Genomic DNA, 16,767 nt, shown 5'->3' with positions numbered 1-16,767 from the left:
GTCAGCTACCGCGGTATCCTGGCCAACTCCATGCCTGGTAGTCGCCGTGCGTGCACCCCCCACAACCGCGTTTGAGTGTTTTCACTGTTTGCTGCATCAGCCAACTATCTATCAGTGGATGTGCAACTTAGGATACTGCCACGACCAACTGTCTAACAGTAATGTGCAACTTTTTCTTGTATCCCATGGATGTGTAGTTTTCGTGCTAGCACCTTGGGCAAACCACCCCTGCTAGTGAGACGTACAACTTTAGCGTCTTGTCTATATGCAACTTTTCACTATCCTCATGAATGTGGAGTTTTCATCATCAAACTATCCTGCATGTGAGATGTGCAACTTCGTATGTTGGCCCGGCCAACTGCCTGCCGGACTTGTGCAACTCCGTGTATTGCCTCCGCCAACTGAAACTGCATATCCACAATAAGGGAGGGGAAGGAGTTGCACATCGACTAATAAATTGTTGGCGTGAACAACAGACTAAGTTGCACATAGCACTGGTAGGGGGGTGGGCAGGGTGTGCAAAAGCATGAAAAACTACACATCCACGAGTAAGGATGAGAGTTGCACATCGACTACTAGGTTGTTCGCGGGGGCAGTAGACTAGTTACACATTACGTTCTCATGGTTGGTAGGTTGCAATCTCATATAAAATTGGATCATGCATCTACAAAAACTAAGTTTATAAAAAAATTGCACCATTCAGTACTAAAATTGCATAATGCAGTACTAAAATTGCACGATATAGCATCAAAGTTGGCATCAATTTTTTTTGTCAAAATATACTCATGAAGGATCTAGTTTCAAAGATTTCGCCGCGAGGAATCCAGCGGTGAAGATGGATCTGAATTTGGATGCACGGTTTGAAAGATATGACTTTTTAAAATTTTGAAAACCCAAAATAAGTGCACATGCACACCCATCAGACAAGGAATCTCTTGCTCACATGAATATGTCATTACTATCCGCCACGTCATGCATAAAGACAAAATTTTAGACAACAACATTGCATGCATGCATGTATGAGAGTTCGGCCGCTCAGTTTCGCTAATTAGTGTGTATGTACTTTTTAGAATTCAGGCAGAAAATTTAGAATCGGAGAGGATCACCAGACCAGATTACATTACAGCACACTTTTTGTCCTCCGGAGATTGCGCGCGATCTCTTTATCATTTGTTTTTCGGGGAAGCTAGGTAGCGGAGATCACAATTAGTATCAATTTTAGAAATGGTTGCCGCACAACTAATTTGGGGAATCTAATGATGTCGGTGTACACGTATGCCAATTCGCGGATCCATTGACGCCTTGGAGGGCATCCATCCAACCCATGGACCTGTCAAATCATCAGATGTCCCTCAAAGTGCCCTACAATCTGCCCCAGGTAGGTACAGAGAGACGACGCGAATCAAAATCATTCACCGCGCCGCTCATCGCCAGAACAACACAAATATTCGATCCCGTATAATATAAGTATAAACAATGGGATTCGCCGTATATTTGTTACGAGTATAATAGCATGAAGAACATGGTGGGGTGAAGCGAAGGTAGCGCAGAACGTGCAGCCACATATCCACGATCCATCCATATATTGGACGGGACTGAAACTGAGTGCACTCACCTCACCACCACCTTCTTCTCGGCCGAAACGTACGGTTCAACGTCGAGCGCTAGGTATCGAGGCGAGGAGCATTGACCATGAGGAAGGTGTGCCCCAACCTAGACCGGGAGGACGGCCTCGACACCGTGCTGGAGGTGCCGGTCCCCGAGCTCCACCAGGAGGTGCCGGCCCGCCGGCGCCGCACGGTCAACCTGAAGGCGTGGATGCGGACGCACATGCACATCGATCACCAGCATATGCATCGCCGTGACGGCGTGCAGGTCATGCTCGGCGTGATGGGCGCGCCGCTGGTGCCTCAGCCCGTGCAGCCCAGGAGGCCCATGGGCGGACGTGACAGCAAGGAGGAGCCCCTCGTAAGTCCCGTACCGTACGTGCTTGGATTTCATTTTACCACCGATCGATCGACTGGATCAGCATTCAGCCAGCGGGATATATTTGTGATTTTCACGGCTAATGAATGGTCCTTGTGTTTTCAGGAGCTATCCAAGGCGAGGTATATAGTGGAGCAGTACGTGGCGGCTGCCGGCGGCGAGGCGGCGCTGAGCGCGGCGACTAGCATGTTCGCCATGGGGAAGGTGCGGATGAGCAGCACTACATCCAAGAGCAGCAAGGCAACAAAGAAGGGAATGGGAGAGGTGCACGGAGGATTTGTGGTGTGGCAGAAGAAGCCGGAGCTCTGGTGCGTGGAGATGGTCGTGGCCGGTGGCACCAAGATGAGCGCCGGCAGCGACGGCAAGGTTGCCTGGCGCCAGACGCCGTGGCAGCAGCAGGCCCACGCCTCCCGGGGGCCGCCGCGACCGATCCGCAGATGCGTTCAGGGTTTGGACCCAAAATCCACGGCGGACCTCTTCTCCAGCGCCGCGTCTGTCGGCGAGGAAGCAGTCGACGGCGAGGACTGCTTCGTGCTCCGCGTCGACGCGGAACCCTCCGCTCTGCACGCCCGCAGCGGCGCCGACGTGGAGGTGATCCGGCACGCGCTATGGGGATACTTCAGCCAGAGGACGGGGCTGCTCGTCCGTCTCGAGGATAGCCACCTGCTGCGCATCCCCAGGCCGGCCGACGCAGCTTACGCGAGCATGTACTGGGAGACCACCATGGCGTCCACCATCGGCGACTACCGCCCCGTCGACGGCATCAACATCGCGCACGCCGGCCGCACCGTCGTCTCGGTGTCCCCCTTCACGAGGGCCGCCGGAGCAGTAGACGACGCCGACGCGCGCAGGAAGAGACCGTGCACGTGCATGGAGGAGACGTGGAGCATCGAGGAGGTGGAGTTCAACATTGCGGGGCTGTCCACCGAGTGCTTCTTGCCTCCCAGGGACCTTGTGCTCAGCGACTCCAAAGACCAGCCGCGGCACAACAAGGAGCAAGGCGATAAGGCGGGAAAGGGTGCTCGGGACGGCGACGGTGGCTGCGGGATCCGCGTTGCTGTGCCAAAGAAGGCACTTGTTCCGGTTGTGACTGGACTAGGTTGGTTTGGTCCGGCCAAGGTTGCCGCGGTTGACAGCTTAGACGCTGCCGACGAGTCCAAAGACACCACGTACGCATCCACAAGATGAGATGGAGCCGTATGTAAGGCGGCATAATAGGCACTAGCTTGACGGAGGCGCGCTTTGCCGCGCCCGTCAGCAAATTTTTTTTTTTTTGAGGTTCCGTCAGCAAATTTGAGATGTACTACTTCGTTTCTTTCTCTACGATGGACATCCAAAAGCTTCGTGTATGCATCAATTACAAGTGAAACACAGGAAAACGTCTTCATCTGTGAGCAACTCCTTTTTTTCTTCCGAACACGCAATGTATCTTTTCATTGATAGACATGAGAGGACAAACATAAAGAGAAGAAGGCACCACACTAAGTGTGAGTTGGAGCAGAAGAAAGAAGGGGTGCTCATCCCTCCAACACACGACAAACTAAACACGCCTAGCCCAATCTCATAGAACGCAGAGCACAAAATGTCGCCAAGGAACGACAAGTGGACAGCAGGAACCAGTCGGAGCGGAGTTCATCAGACGGAGAGGAGGAACCGAGCAATGAAGGCGGCGCCACAAGACCAACCCAAGTGGATTGCACAGAGACCGAAGCTCGCTGAAATCATCAATGCCGACCGTGAAAGGGGATTGGGGTTCCACCGAGACGCTTTCAAGGAAGTGTGTGACACTCATTGACGGAGTCAAAGCTGGCAGATCTCGGGTAGAAGGTCCCGACCTAGTAGTCTTAAAACAATGGTAACAAGGGATTCAATTGTATTGTATCCAAGGAGTTCGTTTACGCTTGCCTCGCCACGATAAGTACATCGTCATTTTGCTTATCCGTAAAAAAAATTCCCGCACGGTTATCCTTAGCCACAAAGTGATTATCCTTAAACACAAAGTATGTCTACGCTCGGTATGTGATAGCATGACCTAGCTCTGACAACACATCAATTCTCAAAATATGTCTATATACATGTGTAGTCCATAGTGAAATCTCTAAAAAAGGCTTATATTTATATATGTGTAGTCCATAATGAAATCTCTAATAACTCATTTGGCACCCAAACTTTCATTTCATTTGGTGGAAATGAAATGAAGGCCCAGTTCTTTTGCCAGATTCTCCCATAATCTTATTCCTAGGAGAATTTCATTTTGTGGGATTTGGATTCCAAGTTCAATTTTCTTGTTTGGCTGCCAGAGGGGATTTGCGAAATGAATTCCATATGCTGTTTGGCTGCTATGTGCATATCTCAATATGTATAATCAACACATTTACAATCTAAAAATGATAATCAACCCCCAAAAACTCTGCATTTTTTCAGTGATCAAGATCAAAAAGATCTAGAAAGCTTCATCTTCACGCATTCAAACATTCAAATATAATAATCTATAATGCAGACAATAAAAGTGATAAGATGTTTGAAGGGCCATTAAAGGCTGAAACTTGTGCTCCTCGGAAACAAAGATCTTCGAAGGTTCACAACTTATTAAGCACGATATGGAAGATAAAAGACTATAACTCGCCATTACAAATGCATTAGGACCATTAAAAATAAATCTTTGCATCCATTAAAGAGGCTTGAACTTGCATCCAGATTTCGGTTTAGCCTTCAGGCTTCGTTGTTACCCTGCAGACATTATCAGAAACACATAAGCAAACTTACTATAGTAGTTAGCAAATGTGAAACTTCTAAAACATCGTCTTAATTTATTAATTGGCACAACTGAAAAATCATATTTTCTTCTGTATAATAGGCTACATCACACAAAGTCATATATAAAAGGCAGAGAGGTAAATTTTCTTCTGCAGTGTTTGTTTTCATGGTATCCAGGCCAACATGTGACTGAAGAGTCTATTTATCAAGCTACAAAAGTATACACTAATCAAGACACGGCTTACAGTGAATTGTGGCATGCCATTCAAAAATAACTACAGAAATATATTGACCCTAATTAAACAAACGCAAGGTCCAGTGACCATTCATTCCTCCATGATCTACTCCTACTAGAAAACAACAAGATCACGAACTATTGACCACTCTAAAGACCAGGGACCAAATATTGCAGTACTGGGTCTGGCCCCATACATAAATGCATCAGACTGTCGTTTTTTAGATTGATTAGGCAGAGGGATAAAAAGTTGAGTCGTATGAATCATTAATTCTTAAATCCCAGTTTATGATGAATGAGACAGATAACTAGCTATAGTACATGATGCGATGCAAGACAAAATTATGATGGAGACGAGACCGAATCATACATGGGAAATCAAAAGGCAAGGGAAACATACCTTCATTGGTTGATTTGCTTGAGGAAAGACAAGTTAGCATGGCCAGAGCAGTTGTAACACTCACGATGCAGCTATATCTCCCACGTGTCGGAGCACGACTTAGAGGCATAACCGCATAATAGGCATGCCGCAAGAGGGATAATCTTTACACATCCCATGTACTGAATAAGAAAGGGATAAAGAGTTGGCTTACAATCCCACTTCACACAATACATAAATATAGCATTACATCAACAAGAAAACAATCAAGGTCCGACTACGGAACCAAATAAAGAAAGACAACCCCTAATGCAATATTTCCCCGATCGCCCCAACTGGGCTCCACTACTGATCTTTCAGAAAGGACACATAGTAACGTCCTGAATCCTCGTCGAACTCTCACTTGAGTTCGGTAGCGTTCCCTACACTGGCATCATCGGCACCTGCATCTGGTTTTGGAAGTAATATGTGAGTCACGGGGACTCAGCAATCTCACACCCGCGAGATCAAGACTATTTAAGCTTATGGGTAGGAAAAGGTAGTGAGGTGGAGCTGCAGCAAGCACTAGCATATATGGTGGCTAACTTACGCAAATGAGAGCAAGAAGAGAAGCAAAGCTCGGTTGAGAAGCTATAAGTGACCAAGAAGTGATCCTGAAACTACTTACGTTCAAGCATAACACGAGACCGTTTTCTCTTCCCGGACTCCGCCGAAAAGAGACTATCGCCGCTACACACGCAGTTGATACATTTTACTTACGTTTAGTGTCAAGTTTTCTACAACCGGATATTAACAAATTCCCATCTGCCCATAACCGCGGGCACGGCTTTCGAAAGTTCAAACCCTGCAGGAGTGTCCCAACTTAGCCCATCACAAGCTCTCACGGTCAACGAAGGATATTCCTTCTCCCAAGAAGACCCGATCAGACTCAGAATCCCGGTTACAAGACATTTTGACAATGGTAAAACAAGACCAGCAAGACCGCCCGATGCGTCGACATCCCGATAGGAGCTGCACATATCTCGTTCTCAAGGCAACACCGGATGAACACTACGTACAACTAAAACCAACCCTCAATTTCCCCGATGTGGCGCTGCATGTGGCTCTGTTTCGGACCAACACTTAGAGAAGCACTGGCCCGGGGGTCTTAAAATAAAGATGACCCTCGGGAGAGCGACTCCCAAGGGAAAAGTAGGTGGTGGTGAGGCAAATGGTAAAACCAAGGTTAGGCCTTGCTGGAGGAGTTTTATTCAAAGCGAACTGTCAAGGGGTCCCTATAACACCCAACCGTGTAAGGAACGCAAAATCAAGGAACATAACACCGGTATGACGGAAACTAGGGCGGCAAGAGTGGAACAAAACACCAGGCATAAGGCCGAGCCTTCCACCCTTTACCAAGTATATAGGTGCATCAAAGTAAACAAGATATAATAATGATATCCCAACAATAATCATGTTCCAACAAGGAACAAACTCCATCTTCAGATGCAACTAGCAACGCTATAAGAGGGGATGAGCAAAGTGGTAACATAGCCAAACAACGGTTTGCTCGGAAAGGAGGGTTAGAGGCTTGACATGGCAATATGGGAGGCATGATATAGCAAGTGGTAGGTATCGCGGCATAGCAATAGAGCGAGCAACTAGCAAGCAAAGATAGAAGTGATTTCGAGGGTATGGTCATCTTGCCTGAGATCCCACAAGGAATAAGAACGAGTCCATGAAGAAGACAAACGGACGAAGTCAAACGGATCCTCACAAACGCGATGTTATCGGAACCAATCCGAAGAAGAAACACCGGAAAGAAACAAACAACATAATAAACAACCATCACATAATCATGGCATGATGCACAACCAAGTATGATGCATGTCCGGTTTAATGAAGCATGGCATGGCAAAGTGCACAAGCAAAACTACAAGTTAAGTGGAGCTCAATATTCAACGAGTTGCATATTGACGGAACACCACATCAATTATTTAGTTCTCTCCCGTTTATGTACTCAACAATATTAAATGTTGGTTAGCATGGCAAGAGGTGAAGCATATGAAAACTGCCTATATAGGCAAGTTTAAATGAGGCCGGAACAACAAACAACAAGTCCGGAAACTCCTCATGTGCATATTTTTGGTTATGGTACTGTTCTATCCTAAAGCATATTTTAGAGTTATTAAACATGCGAAGTAAATCCACCATGTTAAACTAGGCATTTTTCTACCCCATTTACATATAAAGTTTATTAAAAATGGAGCTACGGTTATTTAGTTATGAAATAAAGCATTTTAGCACGACAATAGGCAAATTATATGCAAACATTATTTTAAACATTTTTAACATGCATGAAAGTGGCATATTATTAGTCTACACATAATTCTAAGCATTTTTCATATATAAAACATTTTAAACCGATGCACGGTTTGTGAGTAATTATATGCACGAAGTTAGAGGGTCTTTTTGTAAAACTGCCAAACACTGGATAATAGCAAAATTCACATATCTGGAAAAAAACACGCGGGTCGAAACTGGCTAGCCCGATAGGAATAGGGGAACTGGAGGGGCTGCTCAGCTTGTGGGCTCGGCCCAAGGAGGTGAGGCAGGCGGGCTGAAGAGGCGCTGGGGCAAGAAGGACCACGCGCGGTCAACGGGCAGGGCTTGGCGCTGGCTACGGGCCACGCAGGGAGATCGAGGCGAGCCGCGGGGTCAACGCAGGACTGCAGCTTGATTGCAAGGGAGGCAGATGGCGGCGCGGCGGAGCTTGCTGCTAGCGATGCAGGGCGAGGCAGATGAGGCGTCGGGCTGCGACTGGCGGGGTGCAGGCGAGGACGGAGTGGAAGCGAGGAAGGCCGGGATGGGCGCCGGTGCTCGATGCGGTCCACGGAGAAAATGGGAGCGTTGCTGCGTCTCCCTCAAGCTCGCGAACGACACAGGAACGAGAGGACTTGCACGGCGGCGCCATGTAGAGGAGCAGAAGAGGACGGAGGTCCGGCGGGGACGCGGGTCTCCAAGGCGTCGGATCTGGCCGGCGTCGAGGAGCTTCGGGCGACGCAGAAGCTTGAAGTAGAAACCATGGCGCTCCCTGTCCATGGAGAAAAATAGACAGGGGAAAACGGGGTGAGGTTGGGAGGAGAAGGAAGAGGAGTAGGGAAGGAGCGGCGACGGGGTCGGCCTGCAGGTGGTCGGAGGTTGGCCGGGGTGGCCTGGTTCGGCGAGGCTGTAAGGACGGGCGCGCTCGAGCAGAGGAGGAAGAGACGAGGACGAAGACCATGGTACTGTTGCTGCTGCTCGCGGGATGGTGAAGACGAGGGAGATCGGGCGCGAGGTCCTTGCTCCTTTGGGCGATGGATGGCACAGGCACGAAATCGAGAGGAGGCTTGGGCTACGGGAGAGCGAGGAGGATCTCCTCGCTTGGATCGTGCGCGCATGGCAGGGCGCTCCGGCTCAATAGAGCGAAGGGATCGAGGGAAGGATGGATTTTGTTGGTTGGTGTGTGAAAACGAGGAGGGAATGGATCCCAAGAGATATTTGGTGGAGTGGCGGCGGCAGCTGGCTGGGAGGATGGGACAAGCCTCCTCGAATTTAGGGTTTGTCAATATATATCTCAGGAAGATTAGGTTAGGGGCTATCTCGTCCCTCCGATCAAAATCGAACGGTCGGGAAAAATAAACTAGGGAGTCCAAATAAGAAAACGGTAATGTTTTATAGATGTTAGGGGATGATCCGGACCCATTGGTGATGACTGCCCGGGTCGGGTTCGGGACAACTTTCGGACACGCGCAGAGAGGGCCGCGGGCTGACGAGAGAGGTTAGGTAGGGCATGGCGGTGAATGGTAGTGGGTTGTGCAGAAAGCCTTGGGCTGAGAGAAGAGAAGAGAGAGACCCGGCGGCTGTTTTCGGAGACCGAAAACGTCCGACGTTCGACCCCGGCTATAATGCCGCTATAGTTTAATGGTTGGACTATCAAACGGACTTTGAATGCGATGAAACTTGGCAGGCGGTCTACTGACAACATAACAACACTGCATGCCAACCCTCAACCCATTCCGAGAGCATTTTCCGGCCACTTATAAAATAATATCTCGGACATGCCACGGGCGCGTGCAAGTGTGTCTGGGCTCAGAACGGACAACGGAAGGCACTGGGAGACCCGGACGAATGCAAGTTTTGAAAGCATGATGATGCAATGCACATGATGACATAACAAGATGCGACACGCAAGCAAAAGACAAGGCAACAACAATGAATAACTGGAAGACACCTGGCGCAATGGTCTCGGGGCGTCACAACACTCCATCACTATGAGAGGATCTCGTCCCGAGATCTAGGATGGCACCGGAGGGAAAAAGGAAGAGGAAGAGGAGATAAAACTAAGTTCATTCTTTGACAAATAAGTGAAACCAAGGAACCTTGCGAGGTTGGACAAATTGAAAGAAAGAAAACAACGAAGATGAACGAAGTTGAAAACGCTCCATTAGAAAAGAGGACCAAGGAACATTACTAGAACCTTGTAGGTTGAAAGACATAAGAAAAGGGTTGCAATGGACAAGAAGTACATGCAAGCACTCCGGTAGAAACGAGATGTACAAGGAACGCTAAAGATCAATTACGACAGTACTCTGGTTGGAAATGGAAGGCAATAATATGAACTTGGCAAAATGAAAGCACTTGGATGCGACTCCGGTTAGAAAAGGAATGATAGACACAACACTCCGGTTAAAACAAGATAGAGAAGGAATAAGAATGATATAATCTAGACATCACTCCGACTGTAAATGAAAGGAATTTAATATGAACTTGACAAGATGAGAGTATGCTTGATGAAATCAACAACGCACTGCCTCCGGAACTATAGAAATAATCGCACAAGGGGTAAAAAAGATTTCAGATAGCACTCCGGTTGAGAAGGTAGGTAAAACTTGGCAGAATGGTAAGAACTTGAAAAGATGGCACGACACTCCGGTTAAATGGATAAGCATGAAAAGAATACGATCCTCACAATCCGAGATGATGAGTGAAGAAAGCAAAATCACGATGCCTCTGGAACAAAAGAATAGAAGTTGGATCGTTGGAAAGAAAAAAATTGAGAGGAAAATGACATCTTCTACCACAACTGGATTTGAAAAGCATCCTTAAAAAGAAGGATTGAACGGAGTTGTTGGGAAATCAACAACGAAAAGAACAGGATAGTTGAGGGCTTATGGAAAACATCTCAAAACTGAGGTGAAATTCTGCCACCGAAAGCAATGATTGATCGAAACAAAGAAGAGATGAAAACTTCTTCGACCAAGATGATAGAGAGATAACTTGAATCATTGATAAGCACCACAATAACAACATTCCTTAGGGAAGGCTTTAGGTGAAATCTATACCAAGATAACTCCAAGGAAGAAAATGATGGGTTTAAATATCTCATTCCTGACAACTTGTGAATCATGAAACACCAAGCAATTGTCAAAAATGACGTAACACCACCTCAAAAGATAGATAGAAAGAGTTGCATTTCGGAATGCAAGATGAAGAATGCCCGAACTCCTCAAAACAATACATGTGTTGAGCACCATGTTTATTTGAGAGTATAGCTTGGTGGATCATAACTTCGAGAGAAATCTTGAAGGACAATTGAAGAATGAAAAGAATTCTTGACAGACCACCATGTCGAGCCTTCGTGAGAACTCCGGTAACAAAAGAATGATCAAGCGAAGGAAAATTGAAAAGAACTCCGGGAGAAGCCTTGTAATGGTTTAGATGGAGCTTCGCGACGAGATAAAGCGGAAAACTTGAAACTCCGAAAAAGAAATATCAATAACTAGAAACCGAGAATTTTGATGAACCTCCAGAATAAGGAATTGAATTTACTCGATGAAACAAGAATAAGAATTACATTATGTCCATCCTTTACTAATTAAATTGATAACAAACAATGGATTTGGCATACTACTTATTCTCGTTGAAAGGATTAAGATAGATATAGCATAAACTTGGGAAGGTCTTCAACGAACCATTAGTGGGATTGAAAAAAAACGAATGAATTGATATGATAACCCAAGAAGATAGCTCTTGAACAAACCACTGTAAGAATTGAAGATGAACGAAGAAAAGATAAAGAAACACCGGGAAGAATTAGAGAACCAATGAAAATACTAGAGAGAATTTAGATACGTGAGAACGAAGAGATCACGAGCTGATAAGAGAATATTTGAAAGATGCACCGGTATGATTCGGAGAACGAGAGCTGAGAGATGGAATGAATAATTCTGAGATGATGGGCTTTGGATGAATCAAACTGAAAAGACTTCTGAATTGCTCCGGATAGGTGAAAAGAATTCTCACAATCGAAAACAATTATGAGAGGATGGCATAAAGCTAGAATCATGAATCTTTGAGAGAACGGATAAGATTTGGAGGAAAAAACTCTTCTTCGGTCTTCAAATGTTGAGAATGACGAGAAGAAACACCACCATGAATTTTTTAGGTACTCCGGAATAATGCAGAAAATAAAGGTTGAATCAACAATGAAAGAATTTGAAAGATCTTGAAGAAAGACATTTGACTGATGACCAATCATTCTTACGTCAAACTTTGAAATGAATTTGAGAATAACTCCGGCAAAATTAGAAGAGTTATGTAAGATCCTGGGAAAAGACCTGTGGGTTAGGGCCCACTCAAGAGAAACACCGTTGAACGATTTAAAATAGATAAAGTGTCGGTTGGATTAAATGGCTAGAATGAGATAACAACCTCGAGATATCTTGAACGGATTGATAATGGAGACACAAATCTTCTGAGATATCTTCAGCACTCTGGATACAAAAATAGCAAGAGGTGGATGATTAAGAGGTGCGTCGGCATGAGAAAACATTTGAACCGAGGAAAAGATATGATCAACAAAGCTTGAATTGAATCCACCGGAGAAGAAAAAGAACAGAGAATGATGAACTTGAAGCTCTGCTATTACCTTCATGAGAATCACCGGATACGAGCATTGAAAGAAAAGAATGAAGAGACTTCACATGAATAAAATGGATACTTGATTAAGTAATCTGAGTCCTTGAAGAAACAAGGGTGGGAGGGTGGGTAAAACAAAGGCAACTTGGGGACAGATGAAGTGAACAACTTGGGGAAACCGAGAGGTGATCTTGCGGATGTTGAAATGCTCAGATCCACTTGAAGAGAAACACGCCGGTTGAAAAGGATTGACATCACAATCTCGATGATCAGGAAGGATTAGTATTCACATAGGAGTATGAGAACACCGCTTAGGAAAAATATGGAATCAACACTTGACATTGATGCAACTCAAATACCACAAACCAGAGGAATGAGAGGACTTGCAGGAACGAGAGGACTTGCACGGCGGCGCCATGTAGAGGAGCGGCAGAGGACGGAGGTCCGGCGGGGACGCGGGTCTCCAGGGCGTTGGATCTGGCAGGCGTCGAGGAGCTTCGGGTGACGCAGAAGCTTGAAGTAGAAACCATGGCGCTCCCTGTCCATGGAGAAAAATAGACAGGGGAAAACGGGGTAAAGTTGGGAGGAGAAGGAAGGAAGAGGAGTAGGGAAGGAGCGGCGACGGGGTCGGCCTGCAGGTGGTCGGAGGTTAGCCGGGGTGGCCTGGTTCGGCGAGGCTGCTGTTGGAAATATGCCCTAGAGGCAATAATAAAAGCATTATTATTATATTTCCTTATTCATGATAATTGTCTTTATTCATGCTATAATTGTGTTATCCGGAAATAGTAATACATGTGTGAATAATAGACACCAACATGTCCCTAGTAAGCCTCTAGTTGACTAGCTCGTTGATCAACAGATAGTCATGGTTTCCTGACTATGGACATTGGATGTCATTGATAACGAGATCACATCATTAGGAGAATGATGTGATGGACAAGACCCAATCCTAAACATAGCATAAGATCGTATAGTTCGTTTGCTAGAGTTTTCCAATGTCAAGTATCTTTTCCTTAGACCATGAGATCGTGTAACTCCCGGATACCGTAGGAGTGCTTTGGGTATACCAAACGTCACAACGTAACTGGGTGACTATAAAGGTATACTACGGGTATCTCCGAAAGTGTCTGTTGGGTTGACACGGATCAAGACTGGGATTTATCACTCCGTATGACGGAGAGGTATCACTGGGCCCACTCGGTAATGCATCATCATAATGAGCTCAAAGTGATCAAGTGTCTGGTTACGGGATCATGCATTACGGTACGAGTAAAGTGACTTGCCGGTAACGAGATTGAACGAGGTATTGGGATACCGACGATCAGATCTCGGGCAAGTACATACCGATTGACAAAGGGAATTGTATACGGGGTTGCTTGAATCCTCGACATCGTGGTTCATCCGATGAGATCATCGAGGAGCATGTGGGAGCCAACATGGGTATCCAGATCCCGCTGTTGGTTATTGACCGGAGAGCAATCTCGGTCATGTCTACATGTCTCCCGAGCCCGTAGGGTGTACACACTTAAGGTTCGGTGACGCTAGGGTTGTAGGGATATGTATATGCAGTAACCCGAATGTTGTTCGGAGTCCGGGATGAGATCCCGGACGTCACGAGGAGTTCCGGAATGGTCCGAAGGTAAAGAATTATATATAGGAAGTGCTATTTCGGCCATCGGGACAAGTTTCGGGGTCACCGGTATTGTACCGGGACCACCGGAAGGGTCCAGGGGGTCCACCGGGTGGGGCCACCTATCCCGGAGGGCCCCATGGACTGAAGTGGGAAGGGATCCAGCCCAAAATGGGCTGGGGCGCCACTTCCCCCTAGGGCCCATGCGCCTAGGGTGGGGGAAACCCTAAAGGAAGAGTCCTAGGAGGGGAAGGCACCTCCTAGGTGCCTTGGGGAGGAGGGATTCCTCCCCTTGGCCGCACCCCCCTAGGAGATTGGATCTCCTAGGGCCGGCGCCCCCCCCCCCCTTGGCCCTCCTATATATAGTGGGGAGATGGAGGACTTCTTACCCTTGCCTTTGGTGCCTCCCTCTCCCTCTCCAACACATCCTCCTCCTCCATACTGCTTAGCGAAGCCCTGCCGGAGTATTGCAGCTCCATCATCACCACGCCGTAGTGCTGCTGCTGGAGCCATCTCCCTAAACCTCTCCTCCCCCCTTGCTGGATCAAGAAGGAGGAGACGTGGCTGTTCCGTACGTGTGTTGAACGCGGAGGTGCCGCCCGTTCGGTGCTAGGATCTTCGGTGATTCGAATCACGTCGAGTACGACTCCCTCATCCCCGTTCTTTGAACGCTTCCGCTCGCGATCTACAAGGTACATAGATGCATCTAATCACTCGTTGCTAGATGCACTCCTAGATGGATCTTGGTGAAACCGTAGGAAAATTTTTGTTTTTTGCAACATTCCCCAACAGTGGCATCATGAGCTAGGTCTATGCGTAGTTCTCTTGCACGAGTAGAACACAATTTGTTGTGGGCGTAGATGTTGTCAACTTTCTTACCGCTACTAGTCTTATCTTGCTTCAGCGGTATTGTGGGATGAAGCGGCCCGGACCAACCTTACACGTACGCTTACGTGAGACTGGTTCCACCGACTAACATGCACAAGTTGCATAAGGTGGCTGGCGGGTGTCTGTCTCTCCCACTTTAGTTGGAGCGGATTCGATGAAAAGGGTCCTTATGAAGGGTAAATAGAAGTTGACAAATCACGTTGTGGCTTTCACGTAGGTAAGAAAACGTTCTTGCTAGAACCCTACTTCAGCCACGTAAAACATGCAACAACAATTAGAGGACGTCTAACTTGTTTTTGCAGCAAGTGCTTTGTGATATGATATGGCCAAAATTGTGATGAATGATGAATGATCTATATGTGATGTATGAGATGTTCATGCTATTGTAATAGGAATCACGACTTGCATGTCGATGAGTATGACAACCGACAGGAGCCATAGGAGTTGTCTTTATTTTTGTATGACCTGCGTGTCATTGAGAAACGCCATGTAAATTACTTTACTTTATTGCTAAACGCGTTAGCCATAGTAGTAGAAGTAATAGTTGGCGAGCAACTTCATGGAGACACAATGATGGAGATCATGATGATGGAGATCATGGTGTCATGCCGGTGACAAGATGATCATGGAGCCCCAAGATGGAGATCAAAGGAGCTATGTGATATTGGCCATATCATGTCACTATTATTATTTGATTGCATGTGATGTTTATCATGCTTTTGCATCTTGTTTGCTTAGAACGACGGTAGTAAATAAGATGATCCCTCATAATAATTTCAAGAAAGTGTTCCCCCTAACTGTGCACCGTTGCGACAGTTCGTTGTTTCGAAGCACCACGTGATGATCGGGTGTGATAGATTCTAACGTTCACATACAACGGGTGTAAGACAGATTTACACATGCAAAACACTTAGGTTAACTTGACGAGCCTAGCATGTACAGACATGGCCTCGGAACACAGAAGACCGAAAGGTCGAGCATGAGTCGTATAGAAGATACGTTCAACATGAAGATGTTCAACGACGTTGACTAGTCCGTCTCACGTGATGATCGGACACGGGCTAGTTAACTCGGATCATGTTATACTTAGATGACTGGAGGGATGTCTATCTAAGTGGGAGTTCATTATAATTTGATTAGATGAACTTAATTATCATGAACTTAGTCTAAAATATTTACAATATGTCTTGTAGATCAAATGGCCAACGTAGTCCTCAACTTCAACGCGTTCCTAGAGAAAACCAAGCTGAAAGACGATGGCAGCAACTACACGGACTGGATCCGGAACCTGAGGATCATCCTCATAGCTGCCAAGAAAGATTATGTCCTACAAGCACCGCTAGGTGACGCACCTGTTCTCCCTGCAGAACAAGACGTTATGAACGCTTGGCAAGCACGTACCGATGACTACTCCCTCGTTCAGTGCGGCATGCTTTACAGCTTAGAGCCGGGGCTCCAAAAACGTTTTGAGAGACACGGAGCATATGAGATGTTCGAAGAGCTGAAAATGGTTTTCCAAGCTCATGCCCGGGTCGAGAGATATGAAGTCTCCGACAAATTCTTCAGCTGTAAGATGGAGGAAAACAGTTCTGTCAGTGAGCACATACTCACTATGTCTGGGTTACATAACCGCTTGACTCAGCTGGGAGTTAATCTCCCGGATGACGTGGTCATTGACAGAATCCTCCAGTCGCTTCCACCGAGCTACAAGAGCTTTGTGATGAACTTCACTATGCAGGGGATGGAAAAGACCATTCCTGAAGTATTTGCAATGCTGAAATCAGCAGAGGTAGAAGTCAAAAAGGAACATCAAGTGTTGATGGTGAATAAAACCACTAAGTTCAAGAAGGGCAAGGGTAAGAAAGCCTTCAAGAAGGACGGCAAGGGAGTTGCCGCGCCCGGCAAGCAAGCTGCCGGGAAGAAGCCAAAGAATGGACCCAAACCCGAGACTGA

At 46.7% G+C, this 16,767-nt stretch overlaps 1 protein-coding gene across 1 annotated transcript; it reads left to right on the top strand.

Moving 5' to 3' along the window:
- Window positions 1-1,692: 1,692 nt before the first annotated feature.
- Window positions 1,693-3,367, top strand: LOC119266652. Its single transcript, XM_037547903.1, has 2 exons — window positions 1,693-1,968; window positions 2,092-3,367. Exons 1-2 carry the CDS (start codon window positions 1,693-1,695, stop codon window positions 3,172-3,174), a joined length of 1,359 nt encoding a protein of 452 aa, XP_037403800.1. The 3' UTR covers window positions 3,175-3,367.
- Window positions 3,368-16,767: the final 13,400 nt, after the last annotated feature.

Source organism: Triticum dicoccoides, chromosome 1A, assembly GCF_002162155.2.
Source record: "Triticum dicoccoides isolate Atlit2015 ecotype Zavitan chromosome 1A, WEW_v2.0, whole genome shotgun sequence".
NCBI lineage: Eukaryota > Viridiplantae > Streptophyta > Magnoliopsida > Poales > Poaceae > Triticum > Triticum dicoccoides.
This window is presented reverse-complemented; position numbering and strand designations above follow the sequence as displayed.